The 26,310-nt window shown below is 49.3% G+C and overlaps 2 protein-coding genes and 1 long non-coding RNA gene across 4 annotated transcripts in view; 2 read left to right on the top strand and 1 right to left on the bottom strand.

Annotated features, from left to right (window-relative positions):
• The window catches only part of LOC119403421 (protein scabrous), a 59,852-nt gene extending 50,555 nt beyond the window's left edge, over nucleotides 1–9,297 (bottom strand). Inside the window, exon 1 of the mRNA XM_037670361.2 lies at nucleotides 8,264–9,297. Within this exon, the coding sequence (XP_037526289.1) occupies nucleotides 8,264–9,082 (819 nt within the window). The 5' untranslated portion in view covers nucleotides 9,083–9,297. The remainder of the gene's footprint in view (nucleotides 1–8,263) is intronic.
• The window catches only part of LOC119403407 (uncharacterized), a 714,971-nt gene that overhangs the window by 282,324 nt on the left and 406,337 nt on the right, over nucleotides 1–26,310 (top strand). The gene's annotated exons all lie outside the window — the stretch shown is intronic.
• The window catches only part of LOC125759404 (uncharacterized), a 224,057-nt gene continuing 209,316 nt past the window's right edge, over nucleotides 11,570–26,310 (top strand). The window contains exon 1 of the long non-coding RNA XR_007417063.1: nucleotides 11,570–11,681. This is a non-coding gene — a long non-coding RNA (uncharacterized LOC125759404). The remainder of the gene's footprint in view (nucleotides 11,682–26,310) is intronic.

Below are 26,310 nucleotides of genomic sequence, written 5' to 3' on the forward strand. Positions count from 1 at the left end.
TAAGGAGCAGCAGAGCGTCTGCTCGGCACGGATCGATCGGACTAGATGTCGTTCTGACGATCCTGTCCTCTATGATGTTGTAAATAAACCTCTGTTAAGTTTCCTCAACGTCGGTCTCTCTACCTCGGCTTCCTGCTGTTCTGGACGTCCCTGGGCCTGCGGTACGACACCTGCCACTCAGGACCACGCTACCCCCTGAGTCCACATCGGACAACGTCCCCGCTCGTAACAACTGGTTGCAGCGGTGGGATGGAGCCGAATACTCGGTCGTAACACCGGTCGTGTATCGTATCGTTGTCATCAAATGGATGTGGTGTGATTCCTTTTCACTTGGCTACTTATTATTACCACTATTATTGTTCTAAAATGGTGCTCTCGTCCAAGTCGTTCAGTGATGCAGCATACAGCAGCGTTAGATAAAGCCATAATCGTTCCGTCTCATTCTCGTTGTGTGTGTTCTGCTTCGCCGAGATGCTTGCGTTATATATATGTCTATGTAGCTTTAAAACGAATGAATAAGTTTTCATGGACGTAAAAAGCCCATCTCCTAACCTAGGCTCGTACCCACACAAGGGAAGGGAGAGCTCAAGTCCAGTATACTTGAAGGAAAGAGGACTACTTATTGCTATCATTTGCTTTGAGTGTTCTCACACACTTATTCCTCTTCGAGTAGGACCGGGAACTTCACCTTTTGTTTTTCCTTTACGTCTTGGGGGCACATAAAGTCAAGTGCGGTGCCCGAGTCCCCATCTAATGTTGTCGTTGGAGGACCTGTTTACAGCTCAGCAATGAACAAATCGCGTTCCACTCTGCCAGCGTGCACCACAAAGCCGCACCGAAATGGAGCTGTGCGCTCAAGACGTCGCCGCTCGCTCGCTCGGGGTCCGGCCGGGCCACACAAGTGCAGCAGCTAGCAGACAGCAGCGAGAAATTGAAATTCAAGTCTCGATTTTTTTTTGCCTCCCTCGGCCTCTGCTCTCTGTTGTTTAGCGTACTTTAATGCCGTGCACACAAAAGCGTCCCCTTCGTGCTCTGTGCGTTCGCAGCCTTCTTTTTGCTGTATGCGTGCGCTTTGCTGCGAGGCTACGAGCCGTGGGCGCGGTGGGCCCGTTGCTCCTCTCCCTCTTCTGGCATTGTGCGTGCGTGCGATGTTCGGATGAACGAGTCCAGTCGCGGCGCTGCGCTTCGTAGCTTCGGTCTGCGTCCCAGGTTCTGGCACAACGGCAACAGTGGCCAGGTTCGCCGGCGCCTTCCTTTTAGCGACCTGCTTGGCTATTCCGAACGTATACACTGGGCTGCCGGTGTTTTCATCATTATGTTTTCTTCCATGGCGTTGGGCAGCGCGCTTGGTTTGAACGCGGCAGACTCGGCTGGCGGTCGTGGACCCATCGTCACGTGCTCAGTGTTCTTGAGCGATGTTCAAACCGACCGGCAACAAGCGCCGGTGCATTGGTTTGGACTTAGAGAAATCGCACACTTTACAGTGTCGTGTGCATTGACATTCCGGTGGCGACGATGCAGAGAATTATGCTTCGCAGTCTCGCTTCTCGAGGTTTGAAGGAATAACGAACTTAAACGTTCTTTTTTTTTTTTCTTAAGCGCCTTCTTTTTGTTGCGCGTAGTTGCGGCGCTTGAGAACATTCGAAGACTTTCGAAGAACTTCGTGTCAAAGCGCTAACAGATACACGTAGGCGATAAGCGGCACATGACAGCACGCGGTATTGAGACGCGCATTCTGAGGCAGTTCTGAAGCACAAATTTGCGTGATACACAACTATTCTAATGCTCGGAAAGGTGATTGCTCCTTCCTTGTGTTAATGAGCTATACGACTTACACAAACGCACAGTTCCAATTCAGCCTTGTTCAATATGTTTGCCAAGTGTACATGATGTGCAGTGCCTCGTGCAACTTTTTGGGATAGCGGCGAGGCCATAGTAAACATCATCATCTATATTGACATTCTTTTGACGATGACTCTGCGTGCTGCTTTGGGCTTACTGGACGACAGAGCGCTCACAAAATAAAAATTATTAGGACTAATGGACTCGACTGTCATCTGCACGGAAAGCCACGTGCCGCGTTATTTAAAGGGGACCTGCAACACTTTTTCAGCATGGTCAGAAAACGCTGCCGATCGGTAGTCGAGGCTCCTGAGAACACGCTTGCTAAACATTATAGCGCAGCACTCGGCCTGAAATTTGCGATTAATTATCAAAGCCAGCTAGGAATCATTTCCTCTTCTCTCGACAAATGACGCCATAAACCCAAACCCCACGGCCATTGGCTGATTTGAGCATCATGCGCTGCATAGTTAACGTGGCCGCCGCGGGATGCCGCCACGTGCCCGCGCTCGCGATTACGCTGAAAGTAAGCAGCGCGTTCTAAGAAAAAGAAAAGAAAAGCAAGGGTTCAAGGTCATGGCGCACGCTGACGAAGGGACGCATCTTCTTGCCTTCTTGTCACCCCCCCCCCCTCCTGCGTAGCTTTCAGCGCGCTCGCTAGTACGAAAGGAGAGAGAAAGCGCTTAAAACGTGCGACAAATCCCTGTAACTCCGCTCGTTCTTCCGCAGATAATGCCGATCGTTATTAATGATGTATCCATGCGACGGACGGCTCCGTGGTCAGCTATTCTACACGTGCCGCATCCCGTCCGGCTGCAAAGAGCATCCAGGCAACCGACGCATCGAGCAGACGACAGAACAGGAAAAATGTTAGACATGGCGATGTTGCTGAAGTGAGCGTCCTCCTCCTCGGATCTGTGGTCGCTGGCGTGAAGTGTTTCTACCGTAAATTCTTACCTGATGCTTTAAATTGTTTTTGATTTGTGCAATTAGTCATTGACAGGAAAGCATTCGTGACCATTCAGCGCTATTTCCGAGGTCCGTTCTCCGTTTTATGCGCTTTTGCGAGTCTGTACAGCTAGCTGTACATGACTTCCAAGATTTGTCAGCGCGCCGGGCAATCAACTGACGCTGGGATCTCAGAGGCCACAAGCTGCGAACGTTCGCTTATTCTTGATTATTTCTATAGATGGCACCTATATTTTGCGTAAGTTCCCTGTTGGCCGCTGTGGCTGTCCTCCTTTTCCTTTTTTTTTCAAAATGGACGACGACGGCTGCTTTTCTGAAGCCATCTTGTTGGTAAAAGGGCAGCGCCTGTTGCCATGCAGACTTAGATAACATTGTAGGCGAAATCAACGTTATTCGACTGGCGGTATTCAGACGTAATAAATAGCTTTGCATTTTCCATGCGCATACGCTGCGAAGATCATTCTGCGCAGTGTGTAGTCACTTGAGGTGTCGTTGAACACGGAAAACACGCATTTGTTCCTTGTCGATCTACTGTGTAAAAGCCATCAGAACCATTGCTGTAACATATGTTTTATATATATTTTATTTTGACTGCTACTGGAGTTAGGAGCTCGATGCTGAGTTTTGTGCGCACGTCTTCGCACTTGTTATCGCGCCACTTCTTCTTCATCATATGGCTAAGAAAAATTACGCCATATATTTCTTAGAACAGGACTCGCGTTCCTGGAACAATGTGCCCAGTTAGGAGCCGGAACACGCAGACTATGAGAGCTTGTACTAGGGAGGCTACAGTGTCTAATACGAGATGAATGCGACATTATACGCATCAAGAACAAGTTCTTTAGAAGGCGGTTTGTTTCCGGCGTGACGTCCGACTGGTGGTTCAGGGCCCGTAATTCTGGATACCAGACATATTAGCGAAAGTAGTCGTCCACTGGCAGATGACAGTTGCGAACAAAGAGCCTTGCGAATTCGGCCCCTAAAGCGCGAGACAGACGGTATACGATTTTCCATGCGATGTGACGGCCGACACGGCGGTGGGGGAGAGGGAATGGTGGCTGTCCGATGCTCACCATTCCGGTTTCCCCACCGCCGTGTCGGACGTCGCATCACATGGAAAATCGTACTGTCTGTCTCGGCCTTAAGCCAGGAGAATCGCTGGTGTCCGCCTTCGTGGTCCGTCGGTTGTTTTCGTTCTCCGTGTATCCAATCTTTGCGTCTTCTGTCGCTCCTCAATGAACTGGAGTGTATCCTCCCGCTGAAGTGCAGTGTTCCGCATCATCCTGGCTGGAATCTTTGCGTAACTACGCTGCTCTTATTCCGCACATGTATAATTGAGCTCGATGCGACCTCAGTCAGGTCGGTAGCTGCCGTAAGTGGCGAATCGCTGGCGAGCGAGCGTACGCAGGAAAGCATTGCCGGCTGCGCAGGAGCTGCCCCAGCGGGACGGGCGGTGGGTGGGATTCGTGCAGAGGAAGCTTAGAGCCCCTGCCCGTCGCCCGATGACCCCTAGCATAGTATACGCACGGGGGCAGGAAGAGCGGCTCTGGGTGATATGGCGCTGTTCCTCCCGGCCCCAATTAGGGCGCGAGGGGAGCCGCAGCTGCCCGGCCGCCAGCTGCCGCTCGAACGCGCGCGCGGGGCGGCCCGCAGCGGGGAGGACGTAGCCTGGTGGCTCATCGAGGGCCCTCCGTAGACGGCATGACCAGGTTTCTCTTACCGCATTTCCTTTCTTTATTTTCCCGCGATGGCCGTGTACAGAAGAACGTGTCGGCTCCCGGTTCGACAGGGAGTAATGGCTGACGCTCGGCACACTTTTTTTTTCTCTTTCTTTTCCTTGTAGTGGCGACCATAGCTGGCTCTAGTCTCCTTGAAGAGGCACCACTGCGTGTGCCCACTTATGCGATGCGGTACCCCTGGAAAGCCAAGTCGCGTCAGGCAATCTAGGACTTCCATTCGCCCGAATCAAGTTTGACGGCTTGGGCGGTGCGCTTTTTTTTTTCTCGGTGCCGCCACAGCACCCATTTACTACGACTATATATTTCGTTGTGTAACTCAGCAACGAGCGTCGTCAAAACCTTGCTTTGTAACCACACATATAGGTAATGAAGTGGCGCCCAGCCCTTTAAAGAAGTGGCAGAGGAGCGCGATGGCGTACGCTGTATTCAAGTCGACTTGTCGGAAAGTAGTGTCCGAATATAAGACACGCGACATGCATGAGGGAATATTGAAAAATTCGTGAACACGTGGTGTCGCTGGTGCCGACGTTTCGACAAGCGGACCCATGTTCACGAATTTTTCATCTCTTCAAACTTCCACCTTCCCCTGAACTTCTGCCTTTTATGAGTGCACATTGTTACTTAGTAATAGTCGCTGTGTGAACAATCGACGTAATATAGGTTTTCTTTTTTTTTTTTAACTGTCAGGCAACTTGCATCTACAGCGGACGTCAACTACATGCGTGTGATGGTTTGTATAGCGCGAACACGCTACAGTTCCTTTGACGAGCATATGTGTATAGAAATGAATCAATGGACACCTAATTGACCAGAACGCATGTACTACATCTAATTCCTTAGGCGTTTTCTATGTAGCTATACCACACTTGTAAAACACACACTTTCCCATTCAAATAAAAATTTTTCACATTTGCCCAGCCGCGTGAACGAAGTTGCCGTTTTAATGATTTGTTTAGAGTAGAGTCAGCGTGTTGACGCATTTTTATAACATCTTTCAGTCCAGTTTTGGCAGTTGTAACGATGTCGTTAATGTAATTCGCGTGGCCTGTTTACAGCGATTTTCGTACGTGAACGTTAAGAGCCGTGTATATTTGATACTCTAACGCTTTGCACATCTTCCAATGCATTCTCGTCGGCGCGATTTCTTCTTATATTACGGATACGAGGGCTAAATAAGTTCCTGCGAACAAGATCCGTGTGCCAAATTCTCTTCGAACGTTGTAAGTCACTTTATGTATACAGTTCGAGGTGTCTCTTAGTTATTTTACGTGGCGGTAAATACGGCCAGCATTCACCCTGGTAACAGTCAAGAAGCCACGGCGCGCTCGTAAAACGGTGAGGCTCCGTTTTCGGGGCGGCGCAGTGGATCTTTACGTGAATTTCTTTTGTGGCGCCTGTCCGATCACCGCTGCTCTTTGCCATGGCGGATGTATACAGCCCCGACACGTATATCCATCTTTTCTGCTGTCCACACGCTCGCAAACACGCCGGCGGTCGTTGATGCGATAGCATTACGGGCGAACTGCACCCACTTTGGAGGTGTCCAGCAGACAATATGAACCGATTCCGGGGACAGCGCTGTAACCCGAAGGCAGTGAAGCCTAACACAACGTCTCAAAATTGCTACGGCGAAGAGTTTGAGAAATTCGGACGTGACGAACGCGCCAGACGTTACAAGTAGCGATTTTGGCACAAGAGAAGCACGTGCGTCGTGGTGGTACAACAGATAGCATTCGGCTGCTTTGCGTGGAACACAAAGGTTCGATTCCACCATATGTTACTCATTTCCTCATATAGCATTTTAAGCGGGCGCACTTCACTTATCGTGGGTATATCTAATAGAAGAACTCGAGGCGCATTGAGACTACACGAGTGAGTCACGGTGTGCATAAAATTGCGAGTTTGTGATAAATACGAGGTGTAGAAAACGTGACTTCGATAAATGAAATTCCGTAAAATCGCCCGTCACGCAGGCGCGCGCATGTATAGCTGTCGAGGCATCACAATTGCATGTAGTATAGGGACCAAATAGTGATGTTTTGTGGTCTAATTCTTTATCATATTGGCGATATCAACAAAACAGCTTTTGTTAAATTGTTTTTTTTTTTAATCAAGTCTAGATTTTTCGGCATCTTTCATCGACTTCTGGAACCATGAATTGCTGGCAACACATACAGAAGGCCTATAGCTATGCATTATTCATTGGTACGTCTAGTCTTGATTCGGGCGGTCGCTTTAGCTAATATTGGCAGCGTAAGTGGTCGGCTCGTGCGAATTACTTTGGCGTACGAACTTTGTGCGTAACGGGTCCAGTGCGCGTGTCATCACATGGTTCGCATACACGGAGCGATTCGCCAGAACAGGCGCCGACTCATCGTTATGTAGGGAAAAGTTCGCGGGTGTTGCGGCCGGCCAGTGATACTCAGTTTTACTAACACGGAACTGAGAAATCGCGCATGGAAGTACAAAAACGCTGGCCACTGGAAGGTGACGTGGTAGCTCTTTGGTGAGCCTAGAGAAAAGAAAGCATTAAGGAAAAATAGTGTGCCTGCCGCATACGTGACTTTTTACGGGCACTGAGCTGTCTATACCGTGTTTCCGAATGTCCGTGAGTAGTTTTGTGTAAGGTTGGAAAAAATGTGAACGACATGCATTGTTCAGTTAGGCAGGGTGACGCAGCGGGGGCACTAGGAAGAACAAGGACTAGACAGGATCAGGTCAGGGCCCGTATTCACAAAAACTCCTTACGCGAGAATTCAGTCTGAGAGTAAGTTCTAGCTAATCCGCGTACTGGACATATCTTAGCGAAGGCGTGTACGGCCAGTAGTAAAGAGCGCTTAGGAACGAAAAGCTTTATGAGTTCGGCCCCTGAAGAGTGAAAGGCGTGTTGCTTTGCCAAATGTCAGCACCTGTCTACGTGTCGGACCGAGTTTATTCTTAGATGTGATTTAACGTGCTGCAATACTCTCGCTACCTCTCGCGAGGTTCTCCGTCTCCAGCGCGCGGATGCCGACACAGCTCGTTTTCGCAGGCGGTTTCATAATTCTGGGAGTGAACAACAGTGCATGGAAGAACATGAGAATCCTAAGCCACTTTGTCGAGAAGAGCGCTCTAAGGTAAGCAGTCTTGTCGAAACGCTGGCCGAGGTTCCCTTGTTCAGTTAACTGTTGATCGCTTGAAGTACCCATCTTCCTGTGAACCATTAGAAGTTTCTGTGTATTATGCGCATTTATACTGGCATCCACTCGGTACTTGCATGTTTTTCGGGGTTGGAGGCTAGAGACAAATTCCTAAATAGATTACGTTAACTGAGCGAACGTTGTGTTGTCGGCACATAAACTTTATGCGCGCGAACGCCCACAAAAACGAAACAAAACGAACGTTCTCTTTCAAATTAGTACTTTGATACAGTGGCGGTAATGTCATCGCTAATGATATGTCGATCATCAGGAGTGGCTGGAATGTTCTGATACAAATATTTTAGCGTAAGGCGTTTCTGCGGATATGGAAGCTGAGGATGTTAAACATACATCGGGCTTCTCGCTGACCTCGCACGCGTGCGCGGTAAGAAATGCTTATGAGATGACCTCAGCACTCTTGACAGTCGACGTATTGGCTCTCTCTGGCGATTTCTGTGCCCTGACTCAAGTCACGCTGGCCGGCGGCCCAGTGACTTGAGCCAGCGCTCTTCATAAATAGGCTGAGGGACCCACCTGCTGCGCCAGCTGTCGCTGCTGGACGGCCTGCCTCTGGAGCAGTGCCCGGAGCTCGGCCCTCTCTCCGGCAGCCTGCGCGGCGCCGGCCTCGCGCCGTTGTTGTGCCGCCCGAAGTGCCTGCAGCTGGTCTCGCAGGTCGGCCAGGTCTGCCCTAAGTCTCGCCGCCTCGCCTTCGAAGCCCCGGCTCAGGCCCAGAGCCACAGTCACGTTGTCCTGCCGCGACAACTCGGCGAGTTCGGCCTTGATCTGTTCGACGGTGCTGCGCAACCAGTCCACGGAGGCACGGTGTGCACGGTCGCGCGCTTCAGTCCTCGATACCTCGTCGCGTTGTCCTGAGCGCAGGGCATCCAACTGCAACTGCAGCTTGTCCAAGTCGGCCCTGAGCAGTGCTTGCGCGTCGGCCGGTCGCTCTCGCGCCACCTCTTGCAGGTCGCTCCGCACGCGTTTCAACTGGTTCTCCAGTTGGTCCAGTGACTGACGCTCTTGCTCCAGCACGCGCAGAGACCGCGCGAAGGCCCGCTGCTCTTCGTGCTGCCGCCGCGGCCGGTGACGCCTGGGGGGACGTGCCGTGGTTGCAGGCGCGGTGCTCGTTGTCCACGGCGTAGTGGCTGCCAGCCGTTCTTCGAGCCGCCGCAACGCCGCGCGGTCCTGGTCGCGGCCGCGCTGTAAGGCTTGCAACTCTGCACGGAGTTCGCGCACCACGTGGCCCAGCGCAGCGTCATTATCCGAAGGGCCGGCGTCGCCGAGTTGCCACAGGCACATGACCAGTACGAGCGCGAGGCTACACTGTGTCATCGCGAGCGCGCACGATCGCATCCCAGCGACCCAAGGAGTGTCACAGGTCCTGGAAAACCGTGTCCGACACGGACCGTCCAGTGCACGCCGTCTGCGCGCCCTCCGCCGCGCGCGTCGCCGAAGGCGCCCGTCGGGACTGCCCGGTTGTCGTCGTGAAGCGCGCGCCGAGGCACGCCGAGTCTGTGGTGATGTTATCCGAACGCGACGTCCTTGCCGACCTGATTCAGTCCGCTGCTGCGGCGATTCTGGCTTCGGCACCCCAGCCTCGCGGCATGTCTCTCCGTTGAGCGCTCCCTCCTCTCGGCTTCTCTCCTCCTTCCTCTCGCGGCTACCTTCTCTCCCGCAGCCCTCGCTCGTTCGATTTCTTTCGGATCGAGCGCTTTCGTTCGCTCTGCGCTGCCTGCCTCTTGTCCCCGTCCTTTTCTGCAGCCGCCGTTCGTTTCCCCTCTGATGTACCGCTTCCCTTTTTTATTCTTGATTGTGTGACCGTCTTTCTTCCCCTGTCGGGGCTCCCATTGGCGTCTAGATCTGCACCTGGTGGCCGCCGGCTACTACGTTGTGCCATTTTATTCTTCGTCACATCCCATGCTTCTCGGCTCCTATTTGATGGTACACAGTGTTCCCCCCGCTCTGCTTTGTACGTGCGCATGTCGATAGCATCGTGACTGCATTATATATATATATATATATATATATATATATATATATATATATATATATATATATATATATATATATATATATATATATATATATACTCAAATGAATTCAGCTGTCAATTAAAATTAAGGAAAGTATATGTTACATAGTATCACTTCATTGAAATTGAAATGTATACATGACTTAGTAAAAAGAGGTAACTTAATGACTGACGTGTAGCAACTGGTGTATACCATCACGTAGTGGCTCTTGTCGCCGGTTTCAGATCCAGCGTTGGTGGCCACGTTTCGATGGCGCGAAACCAAAAGCTGTTCTGCGCCGAGGTATGGGTTAAATAACTTCAGATGGTCAGAATTAAACCATAGCCCTCCACTAGGGCGCCTCTCATGACCCATGTATTCTTGTCTAGTTGTGCTACAATCACTCACTCACTCACTCACTCACTCACTCACTCACTCACTCACTCACTCACTCACTCACTCACTCACTCACTCACTCACTCACTCAATCAATCAATCAATCAATCAATCAATCAATCAATCAATCAATCAATCAATCAATCAATCAATCAATCAATCAATCAGTGAGTTACTGAAGTTTATTTTATGCAGATATTATTATGGTTATTACTTCTCCTTGGCAGTATTTTTCGAATAGCAAGTCCCGAAGTATTGCCTACGTCCACGCATTGGTTATGCCGTCTTGTCCTATTTGGTTTCCCGTGCCATCGGCGTCTTTAAGGCCGCTTTTCGCGAGGCGGCAAAATCCGGAGATTTCACGCGTGTGTTGCTCTTTGGTTTTTCTCCTCCCTGTTGCCGGGCTTTGTCGTGCATTGACGAAAAGGAACTGCTTCTGCGGGCGGATTCTTTCATTGTGTGCTTGTTCGATTCTTCCACCCACCTAACGAAAAATAAGAAAGGATGAAATAGCCTCAGGGATGTGCGTTCTGATTTTATGCTTGCTATTTATTTAGTACGCTGAGTGTTTTTAGTAGTTTTTATTTGTTTCTTTTTCTCTTTCTCCGCTTTCGTTGAGGTTTTTTCGGTTTCTCTCTGTTCAGTTGTTGCTTTTTTATTTTTTTTAGGGATAAAATGCCATGGAAGAACTTTGGTTCAGTTGATAAAAAAGAAAGAACAGGAAGAAGCTCTCTGGTATTTCTTCTTGTGGCGAATTTCGGGTCGTCTGTTTTTATTTATTGCCGCATGCCGCTCGCTGATCTGTTCCAAATCCCAGCGTGGGCGCAGAGCATGAGGAAGACGTTGGTGAATCCGGACAGCATTCATGAGGTTTTAAAACAACAACACATGTAGCCCTTCGAGACCGGCTGGCAATGGTTGAGCTGCTGATGCAATCTCCGCCACGGCCCTGTAATATCGGAGTCTTAGTGACACGATGTGTTTGGGCGTCCCTCGAGGCCGTATTTTGCAACATTTTTCATTTTCCGTTCATTTTAGCCTTTGTCATTGGCTCGCACTTATCCTTACCGTCGCTATCGTCGGGATCGGCCACTCCGCAACATGGATGATAAGAAAATAAACCTTATAGAAAACATAGCCTCTGTGATCGCTATAAAGCTCTGTATAGGATCTGGCTTAATGGATTTAACCGTAGAGCCTGTCTCCGCTCGCAGGCCATATCGTTAAGTCGTTGTTATGGAGAAGGTATCCTGGATGCATCTGAAGTTCTTAATTTATTGGAAGGCGTGGTGTGAATCGGTGGACGGGCTGGCTGCGCATGGTGCCCTGGATTGTTTGTCGAACCATGGAGTTGTGTATCGTCTGCTTGTATAAGCGCTCATAGTCTGGAGTGCCGGTGGATGTGGCCTTGCAGGCCCGCCACGGTGGTCTAGTGGTTATGGCACTCGACTGCTGACCCGAAGGTCGCGGGATCGAATCCCGGCCGCGGCGGCTGCATTTTCGATGGAGGCGAAAATGTTTGAGGCCCGTGTACTTAGATTTAGGTGCACGTTAAAGAACCCCAGGTGGTCGAAATTTCCGGAGCCCTCCACTACGGCGTCTCTCATAATCATAGCGTGGTTTTGGGACGTTAAACCCCAGATATTATTATATTATAGATGTGGCCTTGCAGGCGGCCCACTCCTATCACACGGATGGCGGTTCATTGCGGTGGAGAGCGATCTTCAAAGGTTCTTTGAAAACCCCTGTTGCCTTTGTTGACCGTGGGGCGACCGCCATCTTGCTGATAGATGAAACACGGGAAATAAATTTATGCTGATCCAAAGTGTACAAGGGGCTGATTAAATGCTTCAAAGATATTCCTCTTCGGCACTGTTCGTTTGTTGGAGTATGGCGATTACGTGCAGCTGTCCGGCTAGACGACGGAACCCCCCCCCCCCCTCCTCTCCCCGCCCTCCCCTCTGCACTTACACACTTGTCAGCCCACGTGACTGCGGACTGTGCTGTCTCTGGGATCGCACCATGCAGTGTTCATTACGTCATCTCCGTGATCGGCTATATCTTAATTCGTGCGAAATCTTCTCAGCAGACGTATCAAACTCTACACAAGAAAGCACAGAAAGCTGCGCGTTCATAAAGAAATTTTGCACCTGAAGGCGTATTGATTACAGTTATAGTTAATAATTGTTTGGGTTTTACGTCCTAAAACCACGATATGATCATGAGGGACGCTGTATTGGAGGGCTCCGGAAATTTGGACCATCTGATGTTCTTTCACGCGCACCTAAGTGTAAGTCACGGAGCAAGAATTCTTGAGGAGGTGAAACTGCGCTCGTTCGGGCGTCCCAATAAAGTCACGGAATCGGGCACAGCACTGACGCGCCCTCTGTCCTGAGAGTCCGCTAGCGGAGAGGGAAAAATCGCCAGGCCTGCGCGGAAAGCGCAGCACGGTCACAACGAAAGCTGGAAGAGCGGCATTTCTAGAGCCCGTTGTGAACTCTCTTCGGGCTACTAATACAAGTACACTAGCAAGGTGCCCACTACGCCATAAATCACAATATTTGTGAAGTTTAGAAGCACCTACAACGCCATTATTCGTCATTCTGTGCAGAAGCGAGGTTCCAGCTACACATCTGTAAGACATTATGTGCACTTTGTTTAGGTGACGACTGTTGACGATGAAGAATTGTGGCTCAGCCCTTTGCAATTGGTTGGAAGCTTTAAACAACTAACCAGTTACGTAATTCGCATTGTGTGACGCCCGGTCGCTATTTCACTTTCCCACCATGCAATATAACATACGTTGACTTGAGAAAGAGAGAATGAGAGAGGGGGGAAGAACTTTATTGAGACCCTGAGGAAATGGATCATGGGCTTATGGGCTTCCTTGGCAACCAATGCAAGTGCACTTGCGAGGAACCCACTACGCTATGGATCATCATAATTTCTGTGAAGTAGGGAAGCAGCCACCATGTCATTTTGCGTCATTCAACGGAGAGCAGTAGTACCCGCTAAAAACATGTAAGGCATTATGCGCACTTTGTTGGTGTTGTGCCTGATGACGATGAAGAATTATTGCAGAGCCCTTTGTAATGGGTTGGAAGCATCCAACAGACCACTCGTTGCGCAATTCGCATTGTGTGACGCCTGGTTACAGAATTCGCGTTCTGTGATGCGTGGTTGTTATTTCACTCTTCTACCACACTAAATTACATATGTTGATGCGGTTCCTTCCGGACATGAAGCCTGTATAGCGTCTTTTTGCTAGGCGGTTTCAAGCACCGGCATGGCTCAGAGGTAGAACACTAGGCTCTCACGCAGAGGGCCCAGGTTCGAACCCCGTTCCATCCTGGAAATGTTTTCTAATTTTTTTTTCTTATTTCGAGTGATAGTGGTTACGGACACCGGCGGTGGCGGCGGACAACTACGGCGCCAAAAACGGCCGTTGAAATGATCTCATAACAGCTTTCGCTGTAATACGCGCGCGTCGCATTCTCGACGAAGTTCGCCGGCTCAAGGCCATTCGGCGCCGATTCGCCGTTCGCGCTTTGCGCCCAAATGGGTGTGTTTTTTGTGCGTTCCCGCCCGCTCCATATTTTTCGGTAAATTAACCAAAAAAAAAATGCCTTCACATACAGGAAAATTACCTGATTGAGATATCTTGTAGAACGCGAAATCTGAAATTTTTGGTAACGTGAACTTGATAAATCAGGTATAATTTTTAAGTTGAAAGCCTTAGATGCCTCATCAAACGCAAAAAATGACCGTCGGCGTCCTGCGTCGGCGGCGTCAACATGAGTGATGCAAAAAATCATACCATAATGACGTCACCACATGACGTTACCATGACGTCACAGATCGCCAAAATTTGTGACGTCATCAGGGCGTCATGATGGCGTGATATAACGTGACGTCATCACATGACATCGCCGCTTTGCATTGCCTCCGTGATCGGTGGTCCGATCACGGAGGCAGTGCAAAACCAGGTGAGGCGCAGAAACCTTCTAATGCCTCCGATCTTGGAGGCAGTGCAAAACCACGTTAGGTGCAGAAAGCTTTTGCACGGGGCTGGGGCAGAATAGACGCATCGACTGAGGAAAAAGAAGATGGCTTTCGCCTTCGAGTCGTTTTAGTATAATGCAAAAGGGACCCTGTGAGTTTTTTCAACGAATGATGGGACTTACTCTCCGAAAAGTGCTTCTTGCAAACATAGTCACGAGGTGTGAGCTCTCCATCTTTCCTTGGTATGGCACGAGCCCACGCTTCCAACCTCAGCGGGTCACTAGGAACTTTGAAGATTGCGTACCTACTCCTTGCAGGATGCATGCCCACTGTTGCAGTGCGGCACGACACATTTCCGACCCATCCTAAAAGAGTACTGGTGGAAATCTGCAAGGTGCTCTCCTTTGCTCATGGAGCAATACTTCTTTCTACGCGCCTTTGTTGCGGTGGAAAAGCGCGCGCATAGATCGAGAAGTCAGCGCCGCCGGCGCAACGCAGAAGCCACTGAGCGCGCTAAAGAGACAGAAAGCCTGCAAATCACGAAGGAATGCGCGGCAGCTTGCCCGCGCAAATTGGGAACTTTCCCTCCCAAGGCTATATACGCAAGCGTGCGCACAACATGCGAGCGAGGAGCGAGGGGCCCATGCATGCGGCGGACGTCGTCTGCTCGGGGCCGCAACTAGCAGCTCCTTTCAAGAGCTGTACGGCCTAAAATTCGCGCAGTATCTATTAGTAACTGCAGCTAAAATATCTGTCATATTCATCAATTGATGTCACAGACAGAAATCTGAGAAATTTTACAATGTACGAGGCGGTATCACGATTTTGATACGTCGCGTCCATAGAAGAGCACGTAAACGATGGCAACACGTCGGAAGCGTCATCTGTCGTGCTGCGGCGAAAACGCCATTTCCTCCGTGACGCTACTGAGCCGCCCTCGCGCGCTGCGGCGACCGAGCAGTTTCTGCTCCTCAAATACTTCTTTCTCCGTGGTCTAAGTACACTGTAAGAGAATAGCTAGGTGGGCTAGTTTGTATCGCATTATGATATGAAACTTTGAGCGCAAATAAACGACGCAGGAGGATTCGTAGCGAGGGTCTCGTTCTGGCAGACTTGATGCCTTCAGGTATGCGAGGGATTATTGGTCAGCTACCAGCTCGTAAAATGATCACGGGCTACGGACGCCAAAAGACAGAAAAAAAGTATTCCACACTCGCCGCCATGGCTGCGATCGGCGCTGACTAAGACTCCTAGGTTTAAATGCACATATATACCCTGTAAAGTGGACGGTGGGGATGACCACCGCGGTAGCTCAGTGGTAGAGCATCGGACGCGTTATTCGAAGGTCGCAGGTTCGGTCTCTGCCGGCGGCAAGTTATCTTTTCGTCCAACTTGTTGAGTACGATAGAAAGAGAATCTCCCTGTGCACTGCACTGTAGGCGCTGGCGCAGAACATGCCGTATTGTTTCTTTGTCGCCGTAGTGGCTGCACACTGTGGTGTGGGTCATACCTATAGGGAACGCATAGGCACTTTTGAACGCGACTCCCAAGCATAGCCCATAGAAAAGGGTCGCGTCTCTTCGATGAAGTGTTACTGCAAATCGAAAGCTTAGATCTACGTATTAACCGATTCATTTTATACAAGTGCGAAGAAGAGGGAGCAGCCGAGAAAGTTCCATGAAAACAACCCGATGCACTAACCATTAGGCCGCACGCGCCCTAGTGTACTTCTATCGGACCGGCTCCAACTCGCTCATTCGGACTCGCGTGCTTTACCGCGAGAACTTGGTGTCGTCACATGGTTTACGTGCTGTGATTTGGGGTTGGCGCTATGTCGCGTTTGTGCGCCGTCTTGGATGACAGCTTTCTTGGATGGGCGCTTCCGTCGCCGATCGAAGTTCGCTACTTACCTCTTCTCGAGACGCACCTCTTTTGTCTTACCGGCCATATGTGACCCGTATAGTAATATTGTTTTCAAACACACTCTTTCTTTGGTATCGAGCGTCACTTCTTTTCGGCAATGAACTGTGGGGTGCTAGTGTTGAATTGCGGGACCTCTCGTCTTACATGAGTTTTGCTCGGTGCCTAAGCTGTGCTAAAAAAATTACAACTATTAGATGCGAAATCTTCCGTTTCTCTTTAGCTCTTTTTAGCTCTTTTTAGCTCTTTGAATACGTAAACACTGTTCGCTTTGTGCCAGTGTTCTGCCGCATGGTCAGAAAGAAAGAAAAATATAGGTGCAGCTACGCACTAGTGGTGCGAAGACAGGAAAAAGCGGAGCTGGTTGTCTTTCCCTCCCTTCCCTTTCCCAACACCGTGCTATACTAAACTGTGCGTGGCTATGCTACGCTTCACCATCTCCCTTCCTCCTTTCCCTCCTCGCCCCCACTTCTTCCCCACCCTCTTGATATACTATACTATCCTCTTCCCTCCTCCTCACATCACCCCTCACCCTCGCTGCCCTTTCCCACCCCATTGGTATACTATACTATGCTATGCTATAGAAGCTGCTTGGCACATTGCCGCTTTCTGTGGCACGTATCCGTCCAGTTTTGTGCGGACGATCCCGGAGTTTTGCCAAGTTTAAAACAACTCCGCTGTTAAAAAACTAAGGCGCGCAAACACTCGATACTTTTTTTTTTTCTTCGTAAGTGTATCCTTTGTCAGTGGCCTTCGATAATAGCATGCCTAAACATCAGGGCAAGTACGCACAAAAACGTCTTACGCTAAAAATTTTCATAAGAGAATATTTCATCCTGCCTGTGGACTAACTTCAACATTGAACCATGTGTAATGGGAGTGTGAAGCCATTGGCTCCGCCTTCAGCGAGCACAGGTGGGCGGCGCTATTGCGAAGCCCCGAACTCAACGGCCAAACCCTGGCCGCCCAGAGTGCCCGCGATCGGGCCGTCAGGCTTGGCTTGGCGGTCACTACGTGGGACTAGCCGGGCGGCGTGGTGTCTCCCCTGCGTCTTCTCTGGACCACAATAAAGTTTACTCATCATCATCATCAATCACGATGCGGGACATATCATTAGGGAAGCCGGCTGACCAATGGGAAAATCCACTTACGAAAGAGAAGTTTTGTGAATTCGGCCCCAGAATTAGCAAAAAGCTTATATTGTGCAAACAGTAGTAAGATGTAGCGTTAGACGTCTTCGGAAATGCAGTCAGTGGTTCTTTTTGCCAAAGCCTAAAAAGAATAAAGAAAGGAAAAAAAAAAGACGTAGCGGATACAGAATAATATATTAAATACGATGAGGTGCACTCATGTAGATAATCTGAAGGTTGATGTTGTTTACGGATGTAAACATTCAAGCCGGACATCATTTCATCTGGTGTATGTAATACTAAGTCAAGTAGACTAGCTGGCTTCGAATTCACAAAGCGTCTCGTTCGTAAGCGCTGTTTGCCAGTGCCCAGCCCCCTTCGTTAATATCACCCCTGAGCAGCAGGAGTGGCTAGAATTTTTTCTTACAAACAATATTATGGTAAGTGTTTTTTTTTTAATACAGGCATAGAAGCACACTTAACGCGCTAAATCAGGCCTCACATCATCTACATTCGTAGATGTTCGGGGCAGCATGCGAAGTTGCACCCCGCCATCTCGGTCGTCACAGCTCCCTGAAGAAGAAACCGAGTTGGTGCCGAAACGTCGAGAAAAATAAACCCATTTATTTTAAAATTTGAGCCATTCAAAAGTCGCTATTAGATAAGCAGGTCTATCGAACTCTTTAGGTTCTAGAAAAGAACGAGCCCCTATTTTCACTATGTGCGACCGTGCAGGCGAGCTTGTGCTTTGAGAAATGTGAGAGGGATATACTGAGAGGTGGGAGTTGGTGATACATAACCAAAAAAATACAGTGCTGAAAAACAAGGAAGAGGAAAGGGTGGCAGCAGAACACATTTGCTATTGATTGAGAGTTTATTGAAAAATCGAACAAATATAAGTGCAAAGGAACATCCATTTCTGGAAAACATAAAGAAATTAAGAACGGTAGTGAAAAGTAAAGCCTGCTATAATTCTCTGTGATGGCATCAAAGCGGGTTCTCCATCCTATCGTTTCATTTTATCTGCCGTCGTGGTTTCCCAAAGCATGCCTGAGAAGAGAAGAAATGTAAAAAAAATAATAATAATAATAAACCGCTGCTTCCTCTAATTGATAGAGGCGTACCGCTACCACTGATCGTTCTTGTGAAGGCCCTATCGAAATTCGCTTAGGTTTCGCTCTCGTTTTATCGAGGAAGCGGTTCAATGGCAGTTCCTTGCCGCCCTTGATGGTTAGAAATTTCTCCGCAAGCCCTCATTGTGTCGTTTTCGTACGACGATCAGCACGACTTGAACTCAAGAACTCCTATAGACTTTGAAGACTATGAGTGACAACAGGTTCTTTTATTCACTAGGCTTGACGTTGGGTAAACATTTCAACATCGTACGATGTGCAACCGCGAGCTGGCGGAAGATCCACTTACGCATGCCATCTGTTTCCCCATCGAGTACGCCTCAATGTTCACATGGGCTCAATCTCGGTTTCACAATAGTTGGGTTGAGTTTATTTACCCACATACAGTTTTACATTAAGTGGTTGGGACAGGGGAAAAAAAGCTGCATGAAAACAGCTTGACAATGCCCCACGTCCCAGATTCACTGTGGCAAACACGACGGCAAAAGCAAAGTATATTTAAACACAATTCAAACCAACACTGCACATGCATTGAAAAAAAAAAAGAGTTCTACAAAAAGGCAATGTTATTACGGAAATATTTAACAAAGCATATTTAAAATAGATGAATTAGAGGGAATTCGCACATTTTCACAAGTAATTTTGAAATTATTTAGAATATTTGGCAAACAACACAGTGCCTCAAGACCGTAGTTAGTGCGTGGCCTCGGAAAATGTTCAGAGTGTGGGTTTAGGCGCATAGAAGGATTTGGTTGCAGATTAGCTAAACTGCGTATATAACCGCGACTTTTAATGGTATCAGACCTGAAAGAGATTAATAAGGAGTATTCGTAGAGCATGTCTAATTTGATCATTTTATAATTAACGAACATTTGTGAAGTGTTGGCGTTAAAAGGAAGGTTTGCAACAGAACGTAGAGCCTTTTTTTTGTAGGATAATGAGTTTCCTTATGGATTGCTTTGTTCCATTACCCCAAATTAAGTTGTATCAACAGAGCTGTTCTGAATGTACTCATGTGCGCCCGCAGGCAATAATATAATAATTGTTGGGGTTTAACGTCCCAAACCCACGATACGATTATGAGGGACGCCGTAGTAGAGAGCTCCGGAAACTGCGATCATTTGGCGTACTTTAACATGCACCTAAATCTAAGTAAACGCGCCTCAGGCATTTTCGCCTCCATGGAAAATGCGGCCGCCGCGGCCGGGATTCCATCCCGCGACCTTCGGGTCAGCAGTCGTGCGCCCGCAGGTAAGTAGAGTGCTGTTGCACATTATACGCGTAGTTAGGCACGTCTTTATTTTCCTAAACCACGGTGCTTCGAAGTGTTCAATGCCTCTCCATGTTGTCGATGCCTGTCTCCGCCTTCAAGACGAACCTGCATGGATATTACTGCAAGCAAGCAAGCAAGCAGGCAAAGAAAGAAAAGTTGTACGAAGCAAACCGTGTTTAATGTATGCTCTGGAAACTATAGTTTCCCGAGCATACATTAAACACGGTATATAGGGCCGAATTAACAAAGCTTTTTTTTTTTTTTTCGAGAGTCTGCTTTGAGGCATAGCACGACGCGCTGTCATAGATACACGTACAAATTTGCTTCATGTAAAAAGCTTTTCTTTTGTGAGTGCTTTTGCCAGTGACGAGGCACGTTCGCCAATGTTATGTCCAGCATCAGGATTGACTGAAATGTGCTCTGACGAACAATTACGGTGTTAGACGTTTTTGTGAATACGGACCTTGATTGATTGACTGATTGATTTGCGTTAACGTGTCAGAATAGCACATGGCTACGAGGCACGCTATATTAGAGGAACAAGGCTTAATTTTGGGCGCCTACATTTCGGCCACCCGAATGTTGCCACAGCCGCTGCCGCCAATCGAACCTTCTACTGCATAACGCCGACAAAACCTGGTGGTATCCCTACCGCCGCCGATCTTGTGGTCGCTCCTCCTGCCGTTGATGTTTGTTGTACTGTCACGGCAAGTTTTTTCCATAATGAGTCGGTTCTCCGCATGCACAGCTAACAAGAGGAATCTATAATGTGAGAAGGCAAAGAAACCGTGGAAGAGAGGGCAAGAAAGAAACGAGAGACGGCGCCACGCAACAAACATGTGCATGAGTGAAAATGCGAAGTATCTTAAAACTGGCGTATCAGGTTCCGAATAACCCGACAAATTGCCTACTTGATTTCTCCGTACGCTAGTGAAACAAGCTCAGGGTTGCGCCCGTCCCCGTGCGCGTGTCGGTATACGGTTGCTTGTCGGAACGAAGAAGCCATTGGCCTTCCCCGCTCGTGGAGCGTGACACCCGATTCGACCTGCGAGTGCATCGCCGTCAGCGGACGTGCATCCCGCGGATTGCCCGCTGTCGCGCTCATTTTGGCTCCTTCCGCGACGAGTCGACTTCACCGCGCGGCTGTTGTGTAATGGAGTTCCCCGTTACCTGCTGCTCCTTTCTCACGATTACGGTGTCATCCAATACCGAGCCGGCCGTGGAACCTGTGGCGAGGAATGGGAAGAGCGCACGGCCGAGAGGCGTAGGCAGTTCTATTATGCCGAAATTTGATATCGAAAGGGAAGGTGGATTTCGTGGTGGCGCGCTTCCCTTCCATCTCCCCGTTTTCTTTTTTTTTTCTCTGTTTTAAAGTTTTTTCTATTTTCTCTCCTTTGGGGTCTTTCCCTTCGGCACGTTACCCGAATGTCGCTCTCTTTTCCCTCTGTGTGTGTGTGCTTTGTTTCACCTCGCCGCCGGCTCGTCCTCTCCGGCAGGTGAAGCCCATCGCGGCGCGAGATAAAGTGGCTCTGGCATCTCAGCCGGGAGGATTTTCGGGACATTGACACTTTAAAAATGGAGCTGCGCCCGAGATGGCCCTAAAGAAATTACGCTCGCATTTGCTGCGCGCGCTGCTCGGAGTCGTGGCCCGGAACCGTTCGCTACACCCTGTGCTGTTGCGGCACCTTTTCACGCGGCTGTTGGCTCCATAGCTGTTTCCCTTTCCATAGTATTACCGCGCAGTGTGTTTTTGTTCTTTTCGATCAGAGACTGAAGTCTGCGTGGGATTCTCTCTTAGCTCAGTAGCTATACTTTTAGGTTGAGTTGCAGGGCGAGACATAAATAAATGAAGCCCGGGAAGTGCGCAGTACTGAAAACACTAGCGTATATTAGAAGGTTATGTTCGGTTCTTTAGGCCGGCGATATAGCGAAGACCGGCGCAGGCAGAAAGATGGAAGGGCGAACCACTTGCCCTGCAGCAGGCGTTTCGTTTTTCTTTCGCGGTAAGAAGGTATATAGGATAAACATCATTGACGTTGCGGTTCATTTTTTTTTTCTTGTTTAACGAACCCCTTTCTTTCTTTCGCATGTCGTTGATGAAATGACACTCGTTAAATTAAGGAGAACTCGACTTTCGCTTCAACGAATGCGGATTACATTATTGCAGCACATACTTTTAACACTCGCTCGTGGATATTGGGTGATTAGTTTGTCGAGGTCGTGCCTAAAGGAAAGTTCGAGAAAGTGCACGTGAGAGAGCGCGAGGCAGAGAAGGCAAGAGCGTGCGCCACTGTCGGGCGTGTGTTGGACGGAAAAGAATTATCGTGTATGTGTTGATGTGATTGGCGAGAATCGAAGGATAAATGAAAAAAAGAAAGATAACAATGCATGTGAACATGGGTCTGTACACAGCTTAGGTGCATTCGCAGCTTCTCATAAATAAAGAGAAAAGAAATAAACAGCTCTGAATATTCTGTAGAGCGTGTGTCTCTATACCTTGAGCCTCAGTCGCTTGTCATCTTGCTATTCTAACGCTGTTATGGACGAGGCATATACTTTCGGAGCTTTCTTAGGTCTTGTACCTACGCTGCTCTGTATCTGTCGCTCACTTGCTCAATCGACACCTTTAATGGATCAGTGAAACCCTTATATACCAGTTACAAGGGTTGTTTACGATGAAGCTTGCTCCTTCCTACTTGCTGCCCGTTCTTGTCATTTTCAATTTAGAAACTCGTCCTGGTGCAATAAGCTGAAGCACGTGCGTGGACCTTTGGCACAGCGGATAATTTGTATTGAATCAGAGAAGTACGGGGAATGCAGGAAGGTGACGCTTAGTGGGAAAGCTCGCATCTTTCGTATCTTTATCTCGAAGTGGTCATGGAGTGCAGCCCCCATGTGATCTTCTATTCAGTGTATAGTGTTAAATAATCGCCTCATTCTTTGTCTAGTACGAATGGCCATCTACGCGCGTTGAGTTTTTGCGCATCTTCACGCACGCACGCACGCGCGCGGAATGCTCAGCTGGACATGTAAAGGAGGAGACACGTTGACGGCGGCCGGTGAGATATTCGTTCCACTGGCGGTCATGGTATTAAATATTGGAAACAAACGTTCATGAGCGTCGGAAGTGGGAGGGGTTGAAATGTTTTGGAAAGCTGTTGCTATTTGTTTAAAAGAAAGCCGGGACAGGGACCCAGGTTGCTGAAGAAAACGCCAGATGTTGGTGAAGGTACTGGCACTGGCATCGCACAGCACATGAGCCTCCACCCTTTCGTTTCCATCGAAATGTGACCGTCGCGGTCGGTATCGAGCCCGCATCTTTCGGGTCAGCACTGCAAACACCAGGCCACCGCGGCGGACGTCAGAACGGGAACACGGTTGCACGAGCAGTTATTCCTGTAGCCTTTTCGGTCCAGCAAGAGTTACACAAAATAGCGTATGGCGACGCGGGGTGAATGTCGCTGGAAAAGTTTGCGCGAGAACAGACGCCACGGGGTGCGCCAGAGTCCCCCGAGTATACGCTTGATGTACAGTAAGGATAGCCGCATGGACGATACGTGTTAATGCAAGGGCATTCTTCAGTATTGTGCACATAAAGCATGTCACTGTTCTAAAATAACCTTTAAATACTCTCATCACCTTACAATGCATGCACTGATCTTAATCAGCGTGAATCCATGATTTATATATTGTGCATCAGATATATGAGGAATGGATCTCGGTTGGTGGAGGATGTATCGCGGATTGGTCATCTTTACGGCAAATGAATTTCCGCGCCTGGTTCAAGACTGTTTCATTGACGCGCCGTCAAGCAACGCAAAATATACCTCCGGCTTCTTTTCAACAAACGCAGCGTATTCAAGTGTCGGGAAGGCTCACGTGCGCCCTCGTAAGAGTTAGCACCCGCGTCTCAAATGCGGGCACGCCGCCTCTTGATGAGTGCCGCGGCTGCTTGCGTAGCCCGAGGCGTATACGCGCGTGCCGCATTTCTGCCCCCTGAATTAATCGTGCTCGGGTTGAGGCGGAGTGCTCGCCTTTATCCATCGCCCGGGGCGGCCGAAATGCTTTTCCTCGACTCTGTCGACACTTCGTCGACTCGATCACGGGCCGTTGTTGAGGAAGCGCGCCCCTCTCTTCTGCGACGACGAACTGTGCGGCGTTTGTTGTACCCGGCACGTTACGCCATGCACGCGCATTCTACGCTTTCCTTTCGTTTTTTTTTTTCGTTCCACCTCTGCAGTGGCACTGTTCGTCTACTCTCGTTTTATTCTGTTTTTCCGTCCTCGCTTTTTGCTTCTGTCGCGCTCGTATTCGTTCTGTTTCGTGTGCAGTGGCAGATACATTTTGTGCCCGTCCTTTCGGTTGCCACGGCCGCATTATTTTTCATGACTTCTGTTTTCCCCCAGGCAAACTGATATCCCGCTTCCTTGATCTCATTACTCATGGTCTCGCTTCTCATTCATTCTGAACTTTCCGTCGAAAACTTCTCAGAGCTACCGTGTGTGAAAAAAAAAAAAAAAAGCGAAAGGACGAGCGGGAAAGTCGGCTCGCGAGGGAAAGTTTGGGAAGCCGAGCGTGAGATGGCGCCCTGAACTTTTTCTTTTTTCCTTGCTCCTCTTCTCTCCTTCGTCATCTCCCTTGTTTAGTCCCGCCACCCTTCTGTCTTATATAACCCCATTGCGTTCGTAGAGTTGGTGACAGCGTGACGCTGTGCTTGAAAGAAGGAATATATGACGTGCTCGCGCGACCGCTCTTCTGAGGGAAGTGCGCTGGCGACGGTCTTTTCGCGAGCGCCGCCGTCCCGCTGCAATGCCTGGCTACTTATCCCCTCTCCCGAAGAGAAGAGTAATTCTTTGTTTCCCGCGCGGTGCGCTCTCGCATACGGAAACTGTGCCATTATTCTTGCACGCGCCAGAGGACCGCTATGCGGGCGTGCACCCTTTCCCGGCGCATGCAGCGGTGAGAGCTGCGCCTATGCGACGCCAGCCGTGGCTGGCCGTTCGTCCGCTTCGCACTGCAGCGATTGGACGCCGGCCCTGTCACGCGACTCGGTCCGCACACGATCATTGGGCGCGTGCTCGCAAGCGTCAAGTGGTTTCGAGGATGTAAGAAAAATAGAAAGAGGAAGTGAGGGAGAGAAGAAAGAAAAGCGATTCCACCGCCGGCTTGACCATAATGCCGTAATCGTTATAGCTCGCTCATACTTCAGCGTCGTAGCGGCGCACTCTTAGCCTCTAATGCGTTTTGTGTGTAGCGCGCTGTGTACTACAAAAGGAAAAAATAAGAAGAAAGGGGACGCACGTTTCTGATTTGAATAATTTTTGGCCGCGTCGCCGTAGCATGAAATTAAACTTGATCTCTCTCGCTGATATTCGTGAGCATTTTCTCACTTGCGAGTGTCAACTCCACGATCGAGTGCCCTTCGAGCGCTGCGATCGTCTCATGATCACGACGATCGCTGTCACCAACGGTGGCTGCCGAACCCATTGAGCAAATGCTCTTACGAACGATAAGTTCTGTGCATACGTGCTGTGAATCATTCTGCTTATTTCTGTGCAGATAATTAGGTTGTTTCTGGCGTACTTAGTGAGGGATTAGAGCTGACACTAGATGTAGCTCAGCATTCTAAAGCATAGTATGGGAAGCACCAATGCAACGCTGTGCCAACACCTGGATCACCCTTTAGGACAGGCGGTGTAGGTATGGCAGTGATTTCTTTCCAGGTGGAGGTAGCGTGAACAGTGAAATATGTAATATGGTCCAGGGTTCGTTCGAAGGGAGCGCACAACGTAGCGAGAGATTAACGACCTATAGTGCGGGCGTCCCCTCCGCGACTTCTGGCTTATGCGAGGATTGTTGATTGGAAGGAGTTGGAACGACTGGTTACAGAAACGTGCTTCTCGCTCGGGAATAAAATGGAGCCTCCCGATATGTGAGCGAAATTCTGCAGCATTTTAGCGCGGTGGCACTGTCAGCGCTTGCACTTAAGCTGTGCGTGGCTTACGAGATGAACTTTGTACCGTGCTTCCCACCGTGTTGGCGAGGATGCGCCCACCGAAAACGAAGGTTCACAATGCGGGTCGAACGACATCTCTGGGACACGACGGTTCCCTCTACATTTATATTAATTGAATCATGAAAATATGTTGGCTACGACATGTAGTGTCATTCATTATGCCGCAGCCGCTTTTTGCCGTTTTTGACGAGCGGGGCAAGCGCTAGATTTCCTGCAGTTAATATAAGGATGTCACGAATCAGCGGTTCATGTTTCGCGATTGTCCATTAGAGGCCGTGTACTGACTACCTCAGTTTCAAAAGGCACCCAGACGTAGTACCCACGTGTTGCTGTTGAGGTTTATTTCTCCAGATACAATACAGATAATCTACCACCACCACATCACATAGGCGCATTCGCCAGCGTGCGAGTATTGGTTCTGTGTAAAGTAGCGATTCGATCATCGCCCTATCCTTTCTCGCGTTTCGCCAGTGCTCTCGGCGACGCTCCGCGTGCAAAGTATAGGGCAGAGACACCAACTGTCCACCCCAGACGCGTTCCTTCAGTTGAAGGAATCGTGTAGCCAGTGATTAAAAGACAAAAACAAACAACTCCCGCAGCGTGGCCCACGCGGGCCTCCATTCCCGGCAACTGCCTGTAACGATTTCAGCACCCTCTAGCGCCCATTGGCTGACCGCACGCCGCGCCAAGTCGACCAAG

The sequence above is a fragment of the Rhipicephalus sanguineus genome, chromosome 1 (genome assembly GCF_013339695.2).
Source record: "Rhipicephalus sanguineus isolate Rsan-2018 chromosome 1, BIME_Rsan_1.4, whole genome shotgun sequence".
NCBI classification, from domain to species: Eukaryota; Metazoa; Arthropoda; class Arachnida; order Ixodida; family Ixodidae; genus Rhipicephalus; species Rhipicephalus sanguineus.